This window comes from Stigmatopora nigra, chromosome 14, assembly GCF_051989575.1.
Source record: "Stigmatopora nigra isolate UIUO_SnigA chromosome 14, RoL_Snig_1.1, whole genome shotgun sequence".
In the NCBI taxonomy this organism is placed as follows: Eukaryota; Metazoa; Chordata; class Actinopteri; order Syngnathiformes; family Syngnathidae; genus Stigmatopora; species Stigmatopora nigra.
The window spans coordinates 8,243,765-8,259,973 of NC_135521.1; the positions used below are offsets into that span (position 1 = coordinate 8,243,765).

A 16,209-nucleotide genomic window follows, 5' to 3' on the forward strand; every position below is an offset into this window, starting at 1 on the left:
TGAAGTTTGAGGTTTCCTCCCAGTTAAATCAATTAACAAATAAAACACATGCAAATGTCCTCTTTTAACATCAGTTTGTCTCATCCTCTAATACTGGTACATTCTTATTATATTTCTCTGTTTATCTCTGCTCAAATGGTGCATGCAAAAATCAGGCTGACCATCATCCACTCCTGAGTGCAATTGTGGCACGCCAGCCAGCAGAAGGCCTTGTCAGTTGCCTTCACGTGGCAGCAGGTGTTGAGTCACACGGGGGCCAAAAGCGCTGCTTTTGACCTGACGGGAATGACTTGTCTTCATGCATGGCCAAACGCTTTGAAGCGAAGGCACATCTGCATGTCAACAGCTCACTCAACGCCGCCTTTGTGGGATGGACAAGGGCTGAAATTGATATATACATTTCAAGGACAGTCAATTGCTACATATTTGGTCCCTGCCAGCACGCCTAATTCAAATGTATTGGACTTTTAAAGCTGACAGTGCTTTTTTTAAAAAACACTACTGAAGGTCAAAGTGTTCTTGCCAGATTGTTACCTCGTTTACTTACACTACCCACATACAGTAGATGGGGAAAATGCTTCAAAATAATTGTCATTAGTGTGTCACCAATAACAATACAAGTTTTGGTACCGATGTGGCACTAAAATAATATCAGAATTGGGGAGTACTATGAATTAATGTGGAACATGCGCGTTTCGAGAGCTATTTTCCAACCTCTGCCTCATCCAAGATGGCTACCTGCTATGTACGCTGCTGAAATAAAGAGGAGCGCCTGTCTCCATAACAAGATGATAGACATCCAATCGTGTAGCGTCCAATCATCCTTCTGCTGTGAATTTTAATGACTTTTTCATTAGTGAACATCCAATCCATTTGAAGTGGGATGATGACAGAGAATGAAAGTTGGTTCATACGCTGCCGACCCTTCAGGCATCAATTCCATCTTGTAGCTTTTGACAGTTGGGAATGCTAAAATGTTAGTTAATGCTCAGCTTGTACAGTTGATAAGGGTTAACAAGGGCTGCCGAGAAAGTCGGCATTGGTGCTGGCGTGCAACAACTCGTACATATTGTGCACGCTATATAAATAAGAAACTCGCCAGACGTTGCAATACGTGACCAAACGCCAGTCGCTGTGCACAACAGCTGGGAATGGACTGGCGTGGCAAAGCAGCGGCTTGACTTGAGCCGCAGTTAAATAAACATGTTTGATAAGCCTCATTTTTATTTAGACAGGGCGATGAAGCGCTGCATTGTCTATAAAGTAGCAAAGGTTGCACTGGGAGCGATGCATAAGGCAGCATTTGACATGTGGATTAGTGAGAGATAAACAGTTTGTGCAAGTTTTATTTTCTTCTTTGGGTGTGTTGTATAAATAAGGCTTAATTTAGAAGAAACAAATATATCAATTGCTGTTTGAATTGACTCAATGTTTGTTTGCAGGATTTACTGGATTATGTTGAGATGTTTCTTGTTTGGAAATGTTTTATAAAAAATTATGTCAATTTTTTTCAACAGTTTTCAGGAAAATATTGTGTTTGAAAGATTAAAATAATATATATATATATATATATATATATATATATATATATATATATATATATATATATATATATATATATATATATATATATATATATATATATATATATATATATATATATATATATATATATATATATATATATATATATATATATATATATATATATATATATATATATAAAAATTATTTTAATCCCTACAAAACAACTATAATTAGGGATACAATTAAACAAAATGGAGAAACAATGTTCTTTACTAAACTCGCGTAAAGAGAGCATCATGCAAGGGTAATAATTTCTTTTCTTTTGTCTTAATCTTCTTCATTGTTGTCTTCTAAAGTTTCTGTCTTTTTCTTTTTCTCCATCGTGCACCAAATGCTAGAAAGCAAAAGACAAATACTATCTGTTGCTGGATATTACAGTATACGCTCTAACAATAATTCCAATTTGCAAACTGCTAAGCAAACACTCTTAAATGTTATGACCTCCCAAGTGTACATAAACAGACTTTGTTTTGGCATTGAAAGTTTTTCATAAGCAGCTGCACTACCTCTATCGGGATATTGAACAATGGCACGTGGCTTGAATTGTGTGGGAAAAGCTTTCTACTCCAGTCCGGCCTTACTTAAGCATCCGATACCGGCAGCTTATATCAAGGTTTACAGTCGGCATGTCTGCGTCCCTTGTGTGCTGTGCTAAGTGAACCATGGTTGCTTCAATGGCCTGCCTGATTGTGACTTAAATGTCTCCAAAGAATGGAGACAAGTGACGGCTGCAGACCAAGCGTAACACACGCCGTGTGCTGAAACACTTGTCTGGTTGTCCCGCAAAGCACAAGATAGGAAGACCGATACAGGGTCTCGATGGTTTGTTCATAAAGAGGGTGGAGGCGGGGAGTGAAATACAAAAAAAAAAAAAAAAAACGTTTAGGCACCTGCAGTTAAGCACAATGCTCGCTTATGAAAACAGCCACGGCAGGAATTTTTCCAAAATGAGCCAAGTCACGTCTTCAAGGCAGCCGAGACAGGCGGATGAAAGCGGCAGAGGAAATAAGGGCAGAGAGAGGCGTCACCTGGAGACTGGGCCTTCGCTGACAGGATCCCGATCGAGCAAAACACCGGAAAAAAATGGCATTTGTAGACAGCTGTTAGCGAATTCAAAAATCTGACAGATCAGGAGAGGTTGAATGTGTCATTTGGTCGTGTGTGTGTGTTTTCATCTATAGATGGGTTTTTTTTCCTGTTGAACGGCTTAACTTTTATTGATGGTTGATCAGGCATCGACTTATTCTTTCAAATTTGAATTGGAAACGACAGAATGTATCCGATTGTTTGCATCCCAATTGTGGTTCCATATTGGATTGATTGCTGACCCTCCCAGTTCAAATGCATCTGAAGTCTATTACTGTCAACATATAACTGAATGAGTTGAAAATGCTGAACAAAAAGGCAAACTGGTGAAGAAAAGTAGAAGGTGTGATGTCATGAGGATGAAGGCCCATTTATGAGCAAGGAACCTGAATGAGGTGTTTACTGCACCTTCTAGATGACTAATCTTTTGTTATGACTTGCCTGAAAAAGCATTTGGACGTTAGTGTGGATGCACCGATAACGGAATGTTTACAGCTTCTCGCTGTCTTTTTTCCCCCCGTTGCCTTGACGACAACGGAAGCCTAATAAAAAACAACAGTCACCCAAAGCCTAATCCTCGTCTGCTTTGTGGAGTCTTTTATCATCTTTTTTTAACCCCCTGATGGCTGAATAAACACGGATATACAAGGAGTGAAACATAATTAATATATAATTAGTTTCAAAAATCAACTTAAGACCGGAGAAATTAAAATGATTTATAGTTGCTGGAAAGTATGAAAAATACATTTTTTATTTGTTCATTTTCCTTTTTTTAAAGATTTAAATTAAATTTGTATTCTCATTTTAGTTGTGTTTTTCAATTTAATATTCCTTATTTAGAATTATCTTTTTGTACTTAGTATTTTACTAACTTGTATTCCACCACTATATTTGTTAAATCTCAATTCAGGCATCAAGGGGTCAATAGGTAGTTTATTTTTTTAAACATATTCTGTAGTTTCATTGAATTTGTAATTATATACAGCATTGTGTTCGGCCATAATTGTTTTAAAAGTGCTTTATTTAAAAAAAAAAAAAAAGTAAGTATGGAGTCCAGTTGAAAAAGAACTGTTTCTTGATTTTATCTTTTATGTCTCATACCCACCGCTAAGATCTATGGCAGGGAATCAATAAAAACAAGAAGCTTTGTCGTCATTTCCAAAAAAAAAAAACCTCACGATATGATTTAATATAAAACACCCTTTCCAACGGACCATCGCGAGGAATTCTGTGTCCACAAGGAGTGCCTCAAAACAGCAGAACTCTCAGCCAGCATTACAGAAAAGACTTTAAACATGCATTTTTTTTAAATCACTACATTGTACAAAGGAGAATCCAGGTGTTTTGTTTTTGTTTTTTTTTTTTTCATTTTTGCAGACAACTGGTCTCTGTATCCTCTTGAAGGTTCCATTGGTAAAAAGGAAGATAGTAGGGAACAGTCTTGATAGGTGGACATGTACACAGGTGTCCATTAGTTAGGAACTCCCTCCTGCCTTTTTAGACTGTCAGCTGAAGGGAAAGTGAAAATGTGGTTTAAGGAAGGAAGGTCAACGACTCAACACATTAGTAGATTACTCACAAAAAGTAGGGATACGTGCCTTCACCCGAAAACCCAGTATCTCCAACTTTTTTGAGTAGTGTACTTTGTCCATATTTTGTCCATTCAGAAGGAGTCATTGGCTTCTATGCACCAGAATCCTACCCACACAAACACACGCACATTCACACGACAGATGCCACGGAGGTGACGGACGTCACCTTATTGTCATCCGCCCATGGCTGAAGGTTTTGCAGGGCGTACAGGGAGGAGTTGTGCAGGCAGAGTGGGTCGGGCTGAAGGGGTTGGCTCAGGGTCTTCTGGAAGGCTTCCTGCTGCAGCTGAAGCATGAGGCGGTTTGCCTGCTGTCTCTCGGCCTCTCTCTCCTCTGCTGTTTGTCTCCTAGTGGGGCAAATAAGAGACCACAAAAGGTTCCAATAAATCCAATGGAATATTGTAAGGAAAAGGAAATGAAAATTTAGCATGCATTCTATTTTAATTAGAGTGCAGTTGGCCCGGACTTTTGAAATTCAACCATTCCTAAATACTTTTTTTTACAAATACATTTGAGCAGCAAAAACATACACATACAATGAAAATACTACCAAAACGTCTTCTAATCTACTCTATATCCCTCGCTCGCTCAAATACTACAAATATTAATGCAGTCAAGATTTCAACACTAAATATCTTGATACTTTACACACAGGCAGGACTTGTCATCTGTGCATCTATTATTACTCAAATACTTACTCTGAAATTAGAAATCAACACATCTATGTTATTCCAACTATTCGCTGTTTAATGTTTTGACACAGAACAGTTGCACAAAAAGTTGCTTTCAGTGTGAAGGCTGTTTATTTCACACTGGCTGAGGTTAGGACTCGAGATTAAATGGAAAAGTTTAAGGATTAAACAAAAACGGACATAGCATAAACCAAGCTGTATGTTAACATTTCAATTTCCTCCCCACCTGTGTCGGTATACCCAGGGATGAAGGGGTAGTATGGCAGCTGATCTGCTGACAGCTGTTAATGTAACTGGCAGGTGGGCGGCTCGGTGTTAACATAAAGACGCGTATCCTGCACGCCGAGTCACGGGGTGAAAATTACTTGTCTCCCCTACCTTATGGAAGATCAGAATTAACTATGAGGCTTTTCCTATTGATTCAGTCGCTACTTATCGCAAATTAAATTCTTTGGTTTAAGAAGCTAAGTTTGTGTCCACATGCCATTACAGAGTGTCCATCTGATTGGTTCTGGTAGCTGCAGCTCCAGAAAAAACACATAATGGAGCAGCACTTAGTTTTTGCAGAAAAATGGATACCGTTAATTGTGTCCCTTATTTGAAGTATTTTCTTTCACCTCTGGTATTTTGTTTGTCTTGACCAATTTTTGCAGCAATTGTTTGCAAATAAGTGTTATTTGCTACATTTACAAGCCTTACAATGGATAGACTGGATCCCTTATCCAGGTTTTAGTCACATGGCATTCAAGTCCTTGCATCAGAGCCATTTTGGCATTGATATCAACTGGCAGCAATATCACATTTTCTGATGTGCATCTGTTAAATGTTAAGTATGTTTTAATCAATATTTAGAGAAAATAATAATAATCAGCCCTCCACGAAATACTGTGCGAAAAGCAAGAAGAGGAAAATGATTATGGCGAGTATTGGCCTCAGGCAGGCGCACACAGCAACCTGCAGCCATTAGCCACACGTTATTTCTAACAGCATTATAATAATGTGGTTGGCTGCCGGCTGATTCGATCACCATCTTGTTAGTTAGCCAGCTCGGCAAGCAAGCGTATCCCTCATGTTGGGGCGAGCAGGTGCGCAACACCAGCACCGTGGCGCCATCAATCTCGGTCAAACGAGGAAGTGGGTTAAGGATGAGGCGGTCATCAGTTGTGACGCCATTTTGTCAAGACCACGATTTGAAAGGGGTTTGTCACTAGTTGAATGAACATTCATTCATTTGCTACCAACCCTTCCATTTAGAATTGATGGGATGTATAGTAAAGTTTATAAGCAGACCTAACCATGATCGCAATTAAGAAAAAAAACATTTAACTTTTTTTCAAAAAAGTATATTGGCACAATACCATAATTGGTGGGTACCATAAAGTCAGATATTGTCATCAGTGTATACCAAATTTATTTAAAACAACCTCTAAAACTGGTTTCTGCACATACCATTTTTATTTGCACACTAACAACAGAAATAAGCCCTGTTGTTTTTGTGCGAACATGTCGTAAAAAAAATTGGGTTCAAATAACCTTAAAAGGCCCTGTCATTTGAGGGTACGGAGTAATTGTATTTACCGCTCATTCACCTCCAAACGATTGCAAACAGCGGCAAGAATGAAGAGCAGACGGACACACTCGTCCCGGCTACGAGAAGCTTTCTCCGTTGAGTGGCTTTGAGTATTGCTGCAGACAGCAGCTTTCTAAAAGGGCTTTTAGGAGGCTCCGGTAATTGTGCTTGGTCAAGCGAACTGGCCTCCGCCGACCACCCAGCTAAGCAAAATAAAAAAGGCGCACGCCGTGTTACGAGGCGTCTCTGACGTTCAAACTGTGGCAGCCATTCTGTGCAACATCAGAAGCTACTTTGGAACCGGGGGCAAAACAAGAGGGTCCATTTAGAGCCGGAGAAAAGTGCACATGCTGTTTTGATGGATGGCCACCAGACTAATTACATAAGGTGCATAACAAGTCGAATTAGGCAGCCTGTCGTCAAGGGACCATCGAGCTTCATCAAAAGCTTTAATGGCGTTTCAATTTTCAATCTCAATGTTTGAGCATTTTCAACTGGAATGAGGAATTTGGAATCCAAGCTTAGCAACATGAAGTCAAGAGATCTTACCGCCATTTTGTTCTCCGGTTCTGAAACCACGTCTTGACTTGGGCGTCTGTCATCTTGAGGGCCTTTGCCAGGGTGGCCCGCTCGGCCGAGGCCAGGTACTTTTGCCGGTGGAATCTCTTTTCCAGCTCGCAAATCTGCACTCGACTGAAAGACGTGCGTGGCTTTTTTCTCTTGGGGGGCGTGCGGTTCTGGTACGGGTGCCCGATGCGGCGGGTCACGGAGAAAGGCGACAGGGCAGCTGCAACAGGGGGAAACATAGCAATTACTTTGAAAGTTTGAAAGGAAAAGACCATAGTGTGTTTCAACTTTTTGGAGTTTCCTGGATCAAACTCACATTAGACTCAATTTTCTTCTCATTTTGGATCAAGTATTAAAATAAAAATGCAATGCGAACAGATTTGCCTTGTTTGTCCCAATTTTAGCTAAATGAAGCAATTGCCAGTGATGTGTACATTACAATATCTGAGCAGAGTTGGACTCATGTTGTGGATAATGACTATAATGATGATTGTCAGTAAAACTCTCTCTTCTAAAAAAGATCAAATTTGAGATGAAAGTAGTTTTTCTCCCAATTTTATTTTGAGCAAAATGTCATAAATGTCTAATTTAACAACAATTGCTTATTATTTGTGACTGATTTTAAATGGAGTTTGATTTGGCTTTTTTTTTTTAGAAAGATGTGTTTTAGAAAGATGTGCCATTTGTTGTGCATTCGTACAAAGCGGTAACTCACCTGGGCAACCCCCCTTTGGGAAGGAATAGTCTGCAAGGAGGCCATTGGCGTCTCGCAGGTGTGCGAGCTCAGGGTAATAGCATTTAGCTAAGGTCTCCACCGTGCTCCAGACAGGGACCCTGCCGATGTCCCCCTTGGGGAGAGGACAGAGGGCCCCGGCCGCCCCGGCCCCCGGGCCCCCCACGGCCTCTCGTACTCGGCTCTCCTCTGCCTGCTCCCCTAAAGGAAAGGGATACACAGTGAGGTCCCGCATCTGGAGCACGGCGGCCAACCAGGCGGCCAGACTGGGGACGGTACGATGGGCGACCCCGCGTGAGGGGAAAGCCTGATAGATGAATAACAACTACTTAAATGACATTTACTTTAAATTGGAAACATCTGATGTCTACCATTTATTCTCTTGTACTACGAGTGGCAGGTCGCATTTCTCCAGATGATGAATACAAAAGCCAGCAACATGTCGCCAACATCTTGTGACTGAATTAAAATCGATGATGAAAGTGTAATGCGAAAAATAATATGACAAAAGACAGTCAGACATAGTGTCGTAAATTCAGATTAATACAAAAAAGCCTGAATGGAAGGTTATATATCATGACTGTGTTATCAGAATTATAAACAAGTACATTTACAAATTGTTAGTAGTTCAACTGTCTGAAAAAAGGGAGATACTAGCCTGTTTGTACATTCCGAATAATGTATGCTTAAAATGAGAAATACTTAACTGGAAATATTTGAAACCAGGTTTTCACAGCCTCAGATTTATGCCCACTCGTATTATTATTATTATTATTATTATTTTCGCACTCACACTGGTTTGTTGTATCCAAAAGATGAACATGTTTATTGATTTGTTTATTTCCAAAATCATGGCGAAAAATTGAAAATATATTAGTCACTGCAATGCATTTTGAAATGTCAACACCAGGTAAATATCTGCATACCTAGCAAAAAAAAAGCTAGGTTTTCGTACCCAATAAACATGTTGCAGTCCTCCTTTTGCCAGTTTGAGTTTAAATCTAGGACTCCCCGAACCACATTTTCCACCACTACATTTATTATCTTTAAAATCTGCTGCACCAAACTGGCACTAGTCTGAAATTCAAATGTTTTCCTGCCTTCTCGATTGGTTCATTGTCACAGCCTAGTGTATTTATAACCATTTATCATCTGCATCATAAAATATCTATGAATCCTGTCTATTTTGTCAGCCACGGGATAAACACACAATCAATACATGTGTAAGCAGATCTTTTTTGGCTATGGATCTACTTGCTCACCCACAGGCCACATTCTCATTGTGACGAAGAGCAATAGAATCTGAAATTGCTTCTTTGCTGTTTATTTGCTTCTGTTTTCTTTCACCTGGAGCTCAAATGAGTGTCAACATCTGTTCAGGCGTCCCCCCCGGGGGGTCTGTGATGGTATTTGGCACCGCGACGGTGTGTTCAAGTGCTCGCGAGCTTTGTGATTTCAAGATGAATAGTAGTCATTTCAACCGTGCCTTGTATATGACACGCACATTTAGCAGGATATTGCTGTATAATTACCCTCCCCGATCTCCTACACTTTTTTTTAATATGAACATCTTCAGGTTTCCCAGTTTGTAATTGTGGAAATGGTAATTGTATCTTCTGCTAAAAGATTTCTTCATGTGGTGTGGGTGGGATTTTATCATCAGTGTGAATTCCCTCAATGCTATCATCCTAAAGATATTCCATCGTGACCTACTTTGGGGGTTTCAGCCATATTTCGACATTAGCCATTATCGTGCAAAAAAAAAAGTTTAAAATGCTTAAATTTGCTATTTCACTGGCAGATAGAAAATATACTAAAACACTGGTAGTTTTCATTTTCCGCCTCGCTTTACAGGCCTGCTGAGAACCACAAGCACTGCGTCTGGCCGCGTAATACCCTGCATTAGATGCTATTTTGCCTCACTAAATAAAAGAGCAGACGCATAGAATGGAATATTCCGTTTAGCTTTGCTGATGGAAAAAATTGAATGAAAGACTGGAATTGAAATATAAGCATCTGAATGCAATGCCCAGCTAGGGCCAGGTCCCACTTATGCCTTTAGGACCTCATTGTTCTTCCTACCTCATAGAAACCTTATGGATAATCTTTCTTCCAGTTATCATATGACATTCCATAGAAAAAAATCAATTGCCAAGTCATGTCTCTGTTATTCTCTAACACAATAAAATAGAAAGATTTTTGACCCCTAGATCATTCTTTTTCCCAACACTGTATTTCCAATGGCACATAAAGCATTGGAAAATATTGAAATCCACCATATATCAAAACTCATATTTGACTAATATAAATATAATTGTACTCTAATATAAATATACTCTAATTGTTTTCTATTTCAAATGTTTAAATCTAACCAATATGAAAGCAATACTAATATATATGTGTGTCGATGTAAATATTTATTTATAGCGAGGCCTTAATTTTGCTGCAATGGACGGCAAATGACGTCCAAAGCATTTTGACAGCGATCCTAGTCCAAATGATTTGGACGTCTATTGCCTTCAATGGCACCCAATAAGTTAATGAGATCTGAATTAATTTCAAAGCATACAATCTCACTCAGCAACAACCCCAAAATGATTTGTCGATAAAACAAGCGAGCATCAAATCAGTGTGAGCAGCGTGTATAATAATAAAAGCACAAATGTAGTTCATAACACTTCTCGGTGACGGGGCGCCGTCTGCACCCCCACTGCGGATATTACCTTTTCTCCGGCAATCTAATAAATAAATCCGTGTGGGGGATATTGAAATAGAACATGAGCAGCTAGTGTACATTGCTATTTATTAGCATGTGGTGTTCCGAAAGCAAAGGAGGCTGCGTGCATCTTCTTTCCATTTTTTCATTTATGGCAAGTCAAATTGACGTGATGGCTTGTTCTGTTTATTGTCGCGGTTCGAGTCTCGCATGTAAAATCAGAAAGAAAGAAAGAAATGATGCCCAAATACAAATGTGGCATTAAAAATATACGTGGATGGAGGAAATGTCAAAATGTAAAATAATGCAAGAAATGCTACACACATTGAAGTCATTTGACACTATTAAAACCTGAAAATATTGAATCGTTTTAGTAAATAACTAATAATAACGTAAATGTGATTCGGGTTAATAAATGGCATTCATGAAAAAAACAACCTCGTAAAAATGATGCGATACTAAGAAATGTGTACTCTTACATGTTGTACAGTAATATTAATATAAAATCTTCATTTGTATTTGTATTGAATGCACTGAAAATATAGGTATATTCTGTATTAATGTAAAAATGTGCAATAGTTATCTTATGCACATGTAAAAAAAACATCTTACCACATCATTAGTCTGTTTAAAAAATAAAAAAAGTCTTACGTCCAAACATGAAACGGTATATTTATATGAATCCATTTGATTTCAAATAAATATAAAGCCATGTTTTTGAACTGTATGCAATTATGTTATGCTGAGCAAATGCTTGTATTTTGTCCTCCGATTTGGTTTTTAATTGGTTGCCATTTTCTAATCGATCGGACAAACTACATCGTGATTCCGGTGACAAAATGGAGAAATTAAAAGGAGATAGGCCCCTGTGACTCCATTGATAAGGATAGACTTCTAATAAGAAAGTGCACCCCCTCCCCTCACCCGTATCTTTATATTAATAATTCATCACATCGAATGAACGGGTCAATATTTAATAGAGGGCTAGGGTGGTGCATTTTCATCTTCATAACTGTGAGATCATGTGACACACACACACACACACACACACACACACACACACACACACACACACACACACACACACTATACTAATTAATAGCATCATTTAAAAATGTTCAAAATTTGAATTATGCCTCAGCTGCATTGTGCATCCTTTTAAAAAGGCTTTTTGATGGATGAGCTTTTTGGCTCAAGCTTTATTGCAATACTTCTAAATAATATGGACATTACAGTACAAACTGTAAGCAAAATTTACATTGGAATATATATGAATGTGTCTTGAATTGTTATGCTACATTGTTATTTGCAAAAGAAAATCAAGCTTACATTATCTGTACTTATAGATAACTATTTTATAGAAACCACCAATACATGTTAATTCTAAAGTTGTTATTCTCTGTTAAGGCCTCTTTTCCATATGCACGTTTGCAAACATTTACTTTACCGTTTTAAGTTAAATTATATTGATGCAGAAAAATGGCAAATTAAAATGCATGTGTGTATGTTGGAGAAAATGCTGTTCTTAAGAAATGGTCATGTGGTTCTTTCATATTTTCTAATGCAATATGAGCAAATGCAAATTTCTGATGTTAAAATGCCAATGCTCAATTTAAAGCACGTTTTCAAACATGCATGCAATACATTTAAATTATATTAGATGCTCAAAATAGATGATGAATGGTCATACTTTTAAGACCGTATTCTTGTATATATGTAATGTTCATCTGCACATATATTAGTGTTCATTTTTCTTTATAATATTCCATAAACATGATGCATATAGTTTAAAAATGTGTGCATATTTTTGACAATTTATTGAAACCAGTTCTTTTTGTTTTTTTTCAATAGGAAAAAATGATTATCTTAAATTTGAAATGTTTTCAAATTTGTGATGTAATGACACTATGCCAAAATCAGGTTTCAATTCTCTTTATTATTACAATTAGAATAGAAAATTTCCTTTTAGTTTTTCGCAGCGAAGCAATTTTATGATCATAATATGATATTTTTTATAGCAAGAGACTAATCAATTTTCTACAATGTATTCAAACCCAGTTTTTTACAGTATGTCTGCATGATTTGTGCTTAAATATTTAATTGAAAAAATGAGCATCTGTGTTAGAAACCTTATCAAAACATCTGCATTTTCCCCAAATTATGATGCAATAGCATTTTTCAGGTCTTTTTTTTAAACAATGTGTAGAATTATCTGTATTTTAAGCCTCTAACTGTGTGTTGGGGGAAAATTGTGTGGTTATCTTGGCCTTTCAACACCCCTATATCGTTAAAAAATAAAAGTGTTTTATGTATACCTGTCAGTCTGTCCTTGGCAAACCTCCTGCTGCTCTCCATCCATGGGAAGGTAAAGTTTGCATTGCCCACATGGCCCATGGTTGGCACCGGTCCGAGGCCGGGCGGCGGTTGATGCGCACCGGCTGCCGCCGTATTGGGCGGCGGAGGCGGCGGTGGAGGCATGGGTCGGTGTGCCGGGACCCGGATCACCCCACCGGCACCCGCGTTGGCTCCCCCTCCAGCCGCCCCCGAATTGACATTTACGTTCATATTCATGCTGACGTTCATGTTCATATTGACGTTGTAGGAACCTCCCAGGCCCATGGAGCAGGCCGGGTTGTAGACGCCGCCGTAGCCGTTGCCGTAGACGGCGTTGGAGGCGGCGGCCAGCGCGGCGTACTCCGGCTCTCCGGTCCGGTTGGGCAGCATATCGGAGCTGTTGAGGATCTGGTCGATGCCGAAACTGATGGGCTCGTGACTCGGAGGTGCCTGGTGCCCCTGCCCCTGCTGCCCTTGCTGCCCCTGCTGCTGGTGAGTTTGGTTCACTTCCTCGATGCCCGTGTGCTCCATCCTCCAAATCTCGTTGCGATTCAACAAGCAGAAAATAGGTTCTTTCTCAAAATATTGCTCGCAGTCCGTTTGAGATTTCAAGCATCCAGAGCGACCCGCAGCGCTAATAATAATAATAGATCCAGCGCGTAAAACGACCCCATCATTTGCGTCCAAAAGGGGGCTACGAGACAGCGTATTCCATTTTACGCGTGCACGGCAGGAGTGGGATACATCACTTACTGACACAAATCCGCGCGTCGGGCCCCCGGAGAGCCCGCGAGGGCCCGTGAGTAGTGATGCTGGCGATCCATGTGCGTGTGTGCGAATGCCCACCGAATTGGAGACCCTTTGCAAGCTCACCGATTCATGTAGAACGATGGATCGCCTTTGCCTTCAAGTGCAGGTGAGAGCAGCCTTAGCGTTAAAGCTGCCATTCGGCCGAGACCCCCCCACACCCCTTTTTTTCCTCCTCCTTCTCCTCCTCCTCCTGGTCCTTAGTGGACGTGCTTGCTTGCTTCTCTTAAAGAGGCAGCAGTTTTTCCTGGTAGGCAAAAATCTAAACTGGGAAGCATGTCGCTTTAAATGGTGCCCAAGGCCACGATGGAACTCCAATTTGTCTTTGTTTTACCCTCAATTTTATTGGGAATACACAAGGGCTAGGTTCATAAAACATACATGGAAAAAGGCACTCAGCATTGTGCATTGTTTTCCATGTATTTTGTGCTGGTTTGGCTTTTTATGGCACATTTGCAATTGTCTAATCCTTCATTTAACAAAATAATATCATATAACATGTTATATTTGTTAGAAAAGATGCATTGAAAAGCCATAATGAATTAGACTGTCTGAAAAATCCAATGTGGCATTAGCTTTTTTCATCATGACCTCATTCGTCTTTTTAACTATAATTTATTTTTTGAATGTTGCATTGAAATTTACTTAAGCTAAATGTAATACATCATTTTTAAATGAATATTCACTTTTGTATTACTTCATGTGGGGTGAAAAACAATTTTAATATGGTTGTTATGGATGAATTTATAGATACATATAGTACTGTAAAATTCTAAAAAGCTGGATAGGTTGGTTATTTGCAATCGAGGATGCCATTTACTATTTCCCCTTGTAAGCCCATAAAATGACTTAGTTTTTTAGCTTTACAGTCAATGTTCATATGACATTTAGAAAATGTGCTCATTTTTGTGAGTAAAACTCGGATTTTTATACTGACCTTTTTATAGTGAGGTATTGGTGTAAATTGAGGAGAAGTTCAATCTCACTGATGCTGGTGCTGGTACAATAGAAAAAAAAAGTGTACGAAAGTGAAATGTGATATATTCGAATACGATAAATTTTGCATTATAAATACATTTTACTTTAAAACATTTTAAAACGTGAAATTTACGACATGTATTATGTATGCTAAGACATGAAACTCATTCAAACATGAAACTTATCACAATATTATAAAATTCCTCATCGTAAACCGTCAAAGAGTGAAATGTGTCTCCTTAAAATGAGAACTATATCAAGTAATCTGTAAAATATATTACATTCTAACATTTCAGCTAATATTGTTAAATTTGTCATGTTAAAACACCAAATGTATCACGTTAACCTGTGATAAATAGGAAATACACTATATTGTGACTTAACATAATGTAATATAATAATCATATTGTAAACTTCACGTAAAAATCTACCTATGGTTAGATGGTTAGATGGATAGATGGATAGGTAATAGGTGGATAGATGGATAGATGGATGCATACGCGTGGCCTAAATTCAATGATCATGAAAAATGAGTGATAATAAAAGCACGACATGTGCTGCGAGGGAGCTGAAAGAGAGAGAGAGGATGGCGGGGAGGGGAGAAAAAAAACAAATTTAATATATCAACGTTTTATTACGCACTTATTTCACTTTGGGCGTGAATGGAGATATGTCTCCGCTGCAAGAGGTGGCTGCAGGGGAAGCATAAAAATCAATTGTGAGCAAGTTGCGCACGCGCCTATCATATCCATGAGGCTGGTGGCTAGATCTACGGTTATTGTTATGATCATGATCAGGTGGAGGAGGAGGATGAAGATGATGATGTTGACGAGAGCCTGTTTACATGCTGCAAATGAATACAATGTAAACATAATATGTCATGTGTCACCTCCCACCAACAAGGCACAAGTGCAATATTTTCCATAAAAAAAACCTGTTGAAAGTTCTTCCTGAAATATTGTACAAAAAGAACTACACAAAGAACATATTTTCATTTTTTTTATTACACTCACATATGTTTGAATATTGTGAAAAGCAAGATGTTATTACCAAATTGGATACATTCTTTTTACATGTGCAAAAACAATCTGGGGAAACCATTTTTTGTTGTTTCTTAATTTTTTATTTAACTATTTCTTCTTTTAAACAAAATAGACTTTTTACGGGGCATAACTCATGTCCATGCCGAAAAATGAACATTTCTAACTGAACATCCATATTTTTAATAGATAGATAAGACAAGACATTTTGAGCTTCATGGTGCAAAATATTCTAACTGCTTCCTTCATCCACAATCACAATAATATTGCCACATAAACACAAAAAGTAGCAATTAATATACTGTTAATGCTTGAGTTTTGTCTTTTTAAATCCAGTTATTAACTCTTGATGTCCAACTGGGAAAGGGGTGTCTCATGAGTGTGACTTGTAGTCCATTGTTATCGGAATATTAGCGATGCTAGTTCCCATGCTTGCTCGGTTCTGGTTGTATGGCGAGAGTTGGATTACATTAGGGCGCATTTGCGGGGTCCTCAACGCGCCTCAGG

General features: G+C 38.7%; 2 protein-coding genes across 8 annotated transcripts in view; one reads left to right on the top strand and one right to left on the bottom strand.

The window, feature by feature from the left end:
• The window catches only part of adad1 (adenosine deaminase domain containing 1 (testis-specific)), a 52,820-nt gene that overhangs the window by 688 nt on the left and 35,923 nt on the right, over nucleotides 1-16,209 (top strand). The window contains exon 2 of one of the 2 annotated variants that reach the window (XM_077732484.1): nucleotides 13,146-13,369. The gene's annotated coding sequence lies outside the window, so the exon portion shown is untranslated. Of the gene's footprint in view, nucleotides 1-13,028; nucleotides 13,370-16,209 lie in introns of those variants that run through there. The other variant, XM_077732485.1, reaches the window with a different exon arrangement.
• tlx2 (T cell leukemia homeobox 2) lies at nucleotides 3,710-13,832 on the bottom strand. Of its 6 annotated transcripts, none has more exons than XR_013328598.1 (6): nucleotides 12,859-13,832; nucleotides 7,810-8,028; nucleotides 7,077-7,314; nucleotides 4,475-4,612; nucleotides 4,272-4,371; nucleotides 3,710-4,182 (listed from the first exon to the last, which is right to left on the bottom strand). XR_013328598.1 is itself a non-coding variant. In XM_077732489.1 (5 exons), the coding sequence occupies exons 1-5, from the start codon at nucleotides 13,406-13,408 to the stop codon at nucleotides 4,171-4,173; spliced, it is 1,200 nt and encodes a 399-aa protein (XP_077588615.1). In that variant the 5' UTR covers nucleotides 13,409-13,831; the 3' UTR covers nucleotides 3,711-4,170. The 6 variants fall into 6 exon arrangements, 4 of the variants coding, with proteins under 4 accessions (XP_077588615.1, XP_077588614.1, XP_077588612.1 ...); XR_013328597.1 differs by having other exon boundaries at nucleotides 4,253-4,371; XM_077732489.1 differs by lacking the exon at nucleotides 4,272-4,371 and having other exon boundaries at nucleotides 3,711-4,182; nucleotides 4,432-4,612; nucleotides 12,859-13,831.

Excerpts from the sequence above, each read along its gene's own strand:
- tlx2 (XM_077732488.1), bottom strand. The coding sequence starts at position 13,408 with ATGGAGCACACGGGCATCGAGGAAGTGAACCAAACTCACCAGCAGCAG. Across the intron at positions 8,029-12,858 it reads TGCCAAGGACAGACTGACAG|GGGAGCAGGCAGAGGAGAGC; the intron begins GTATACATAAAA and ends CCTTTCCTTTAG. Across the intron at positions 4,613-7,076 it reads AACCGGAGAACAAAATGGCG|GAGACAAACAGCAGAGGAGA; the intron begins GTAAGATCTCTT and ends TTGCCCCACTAG.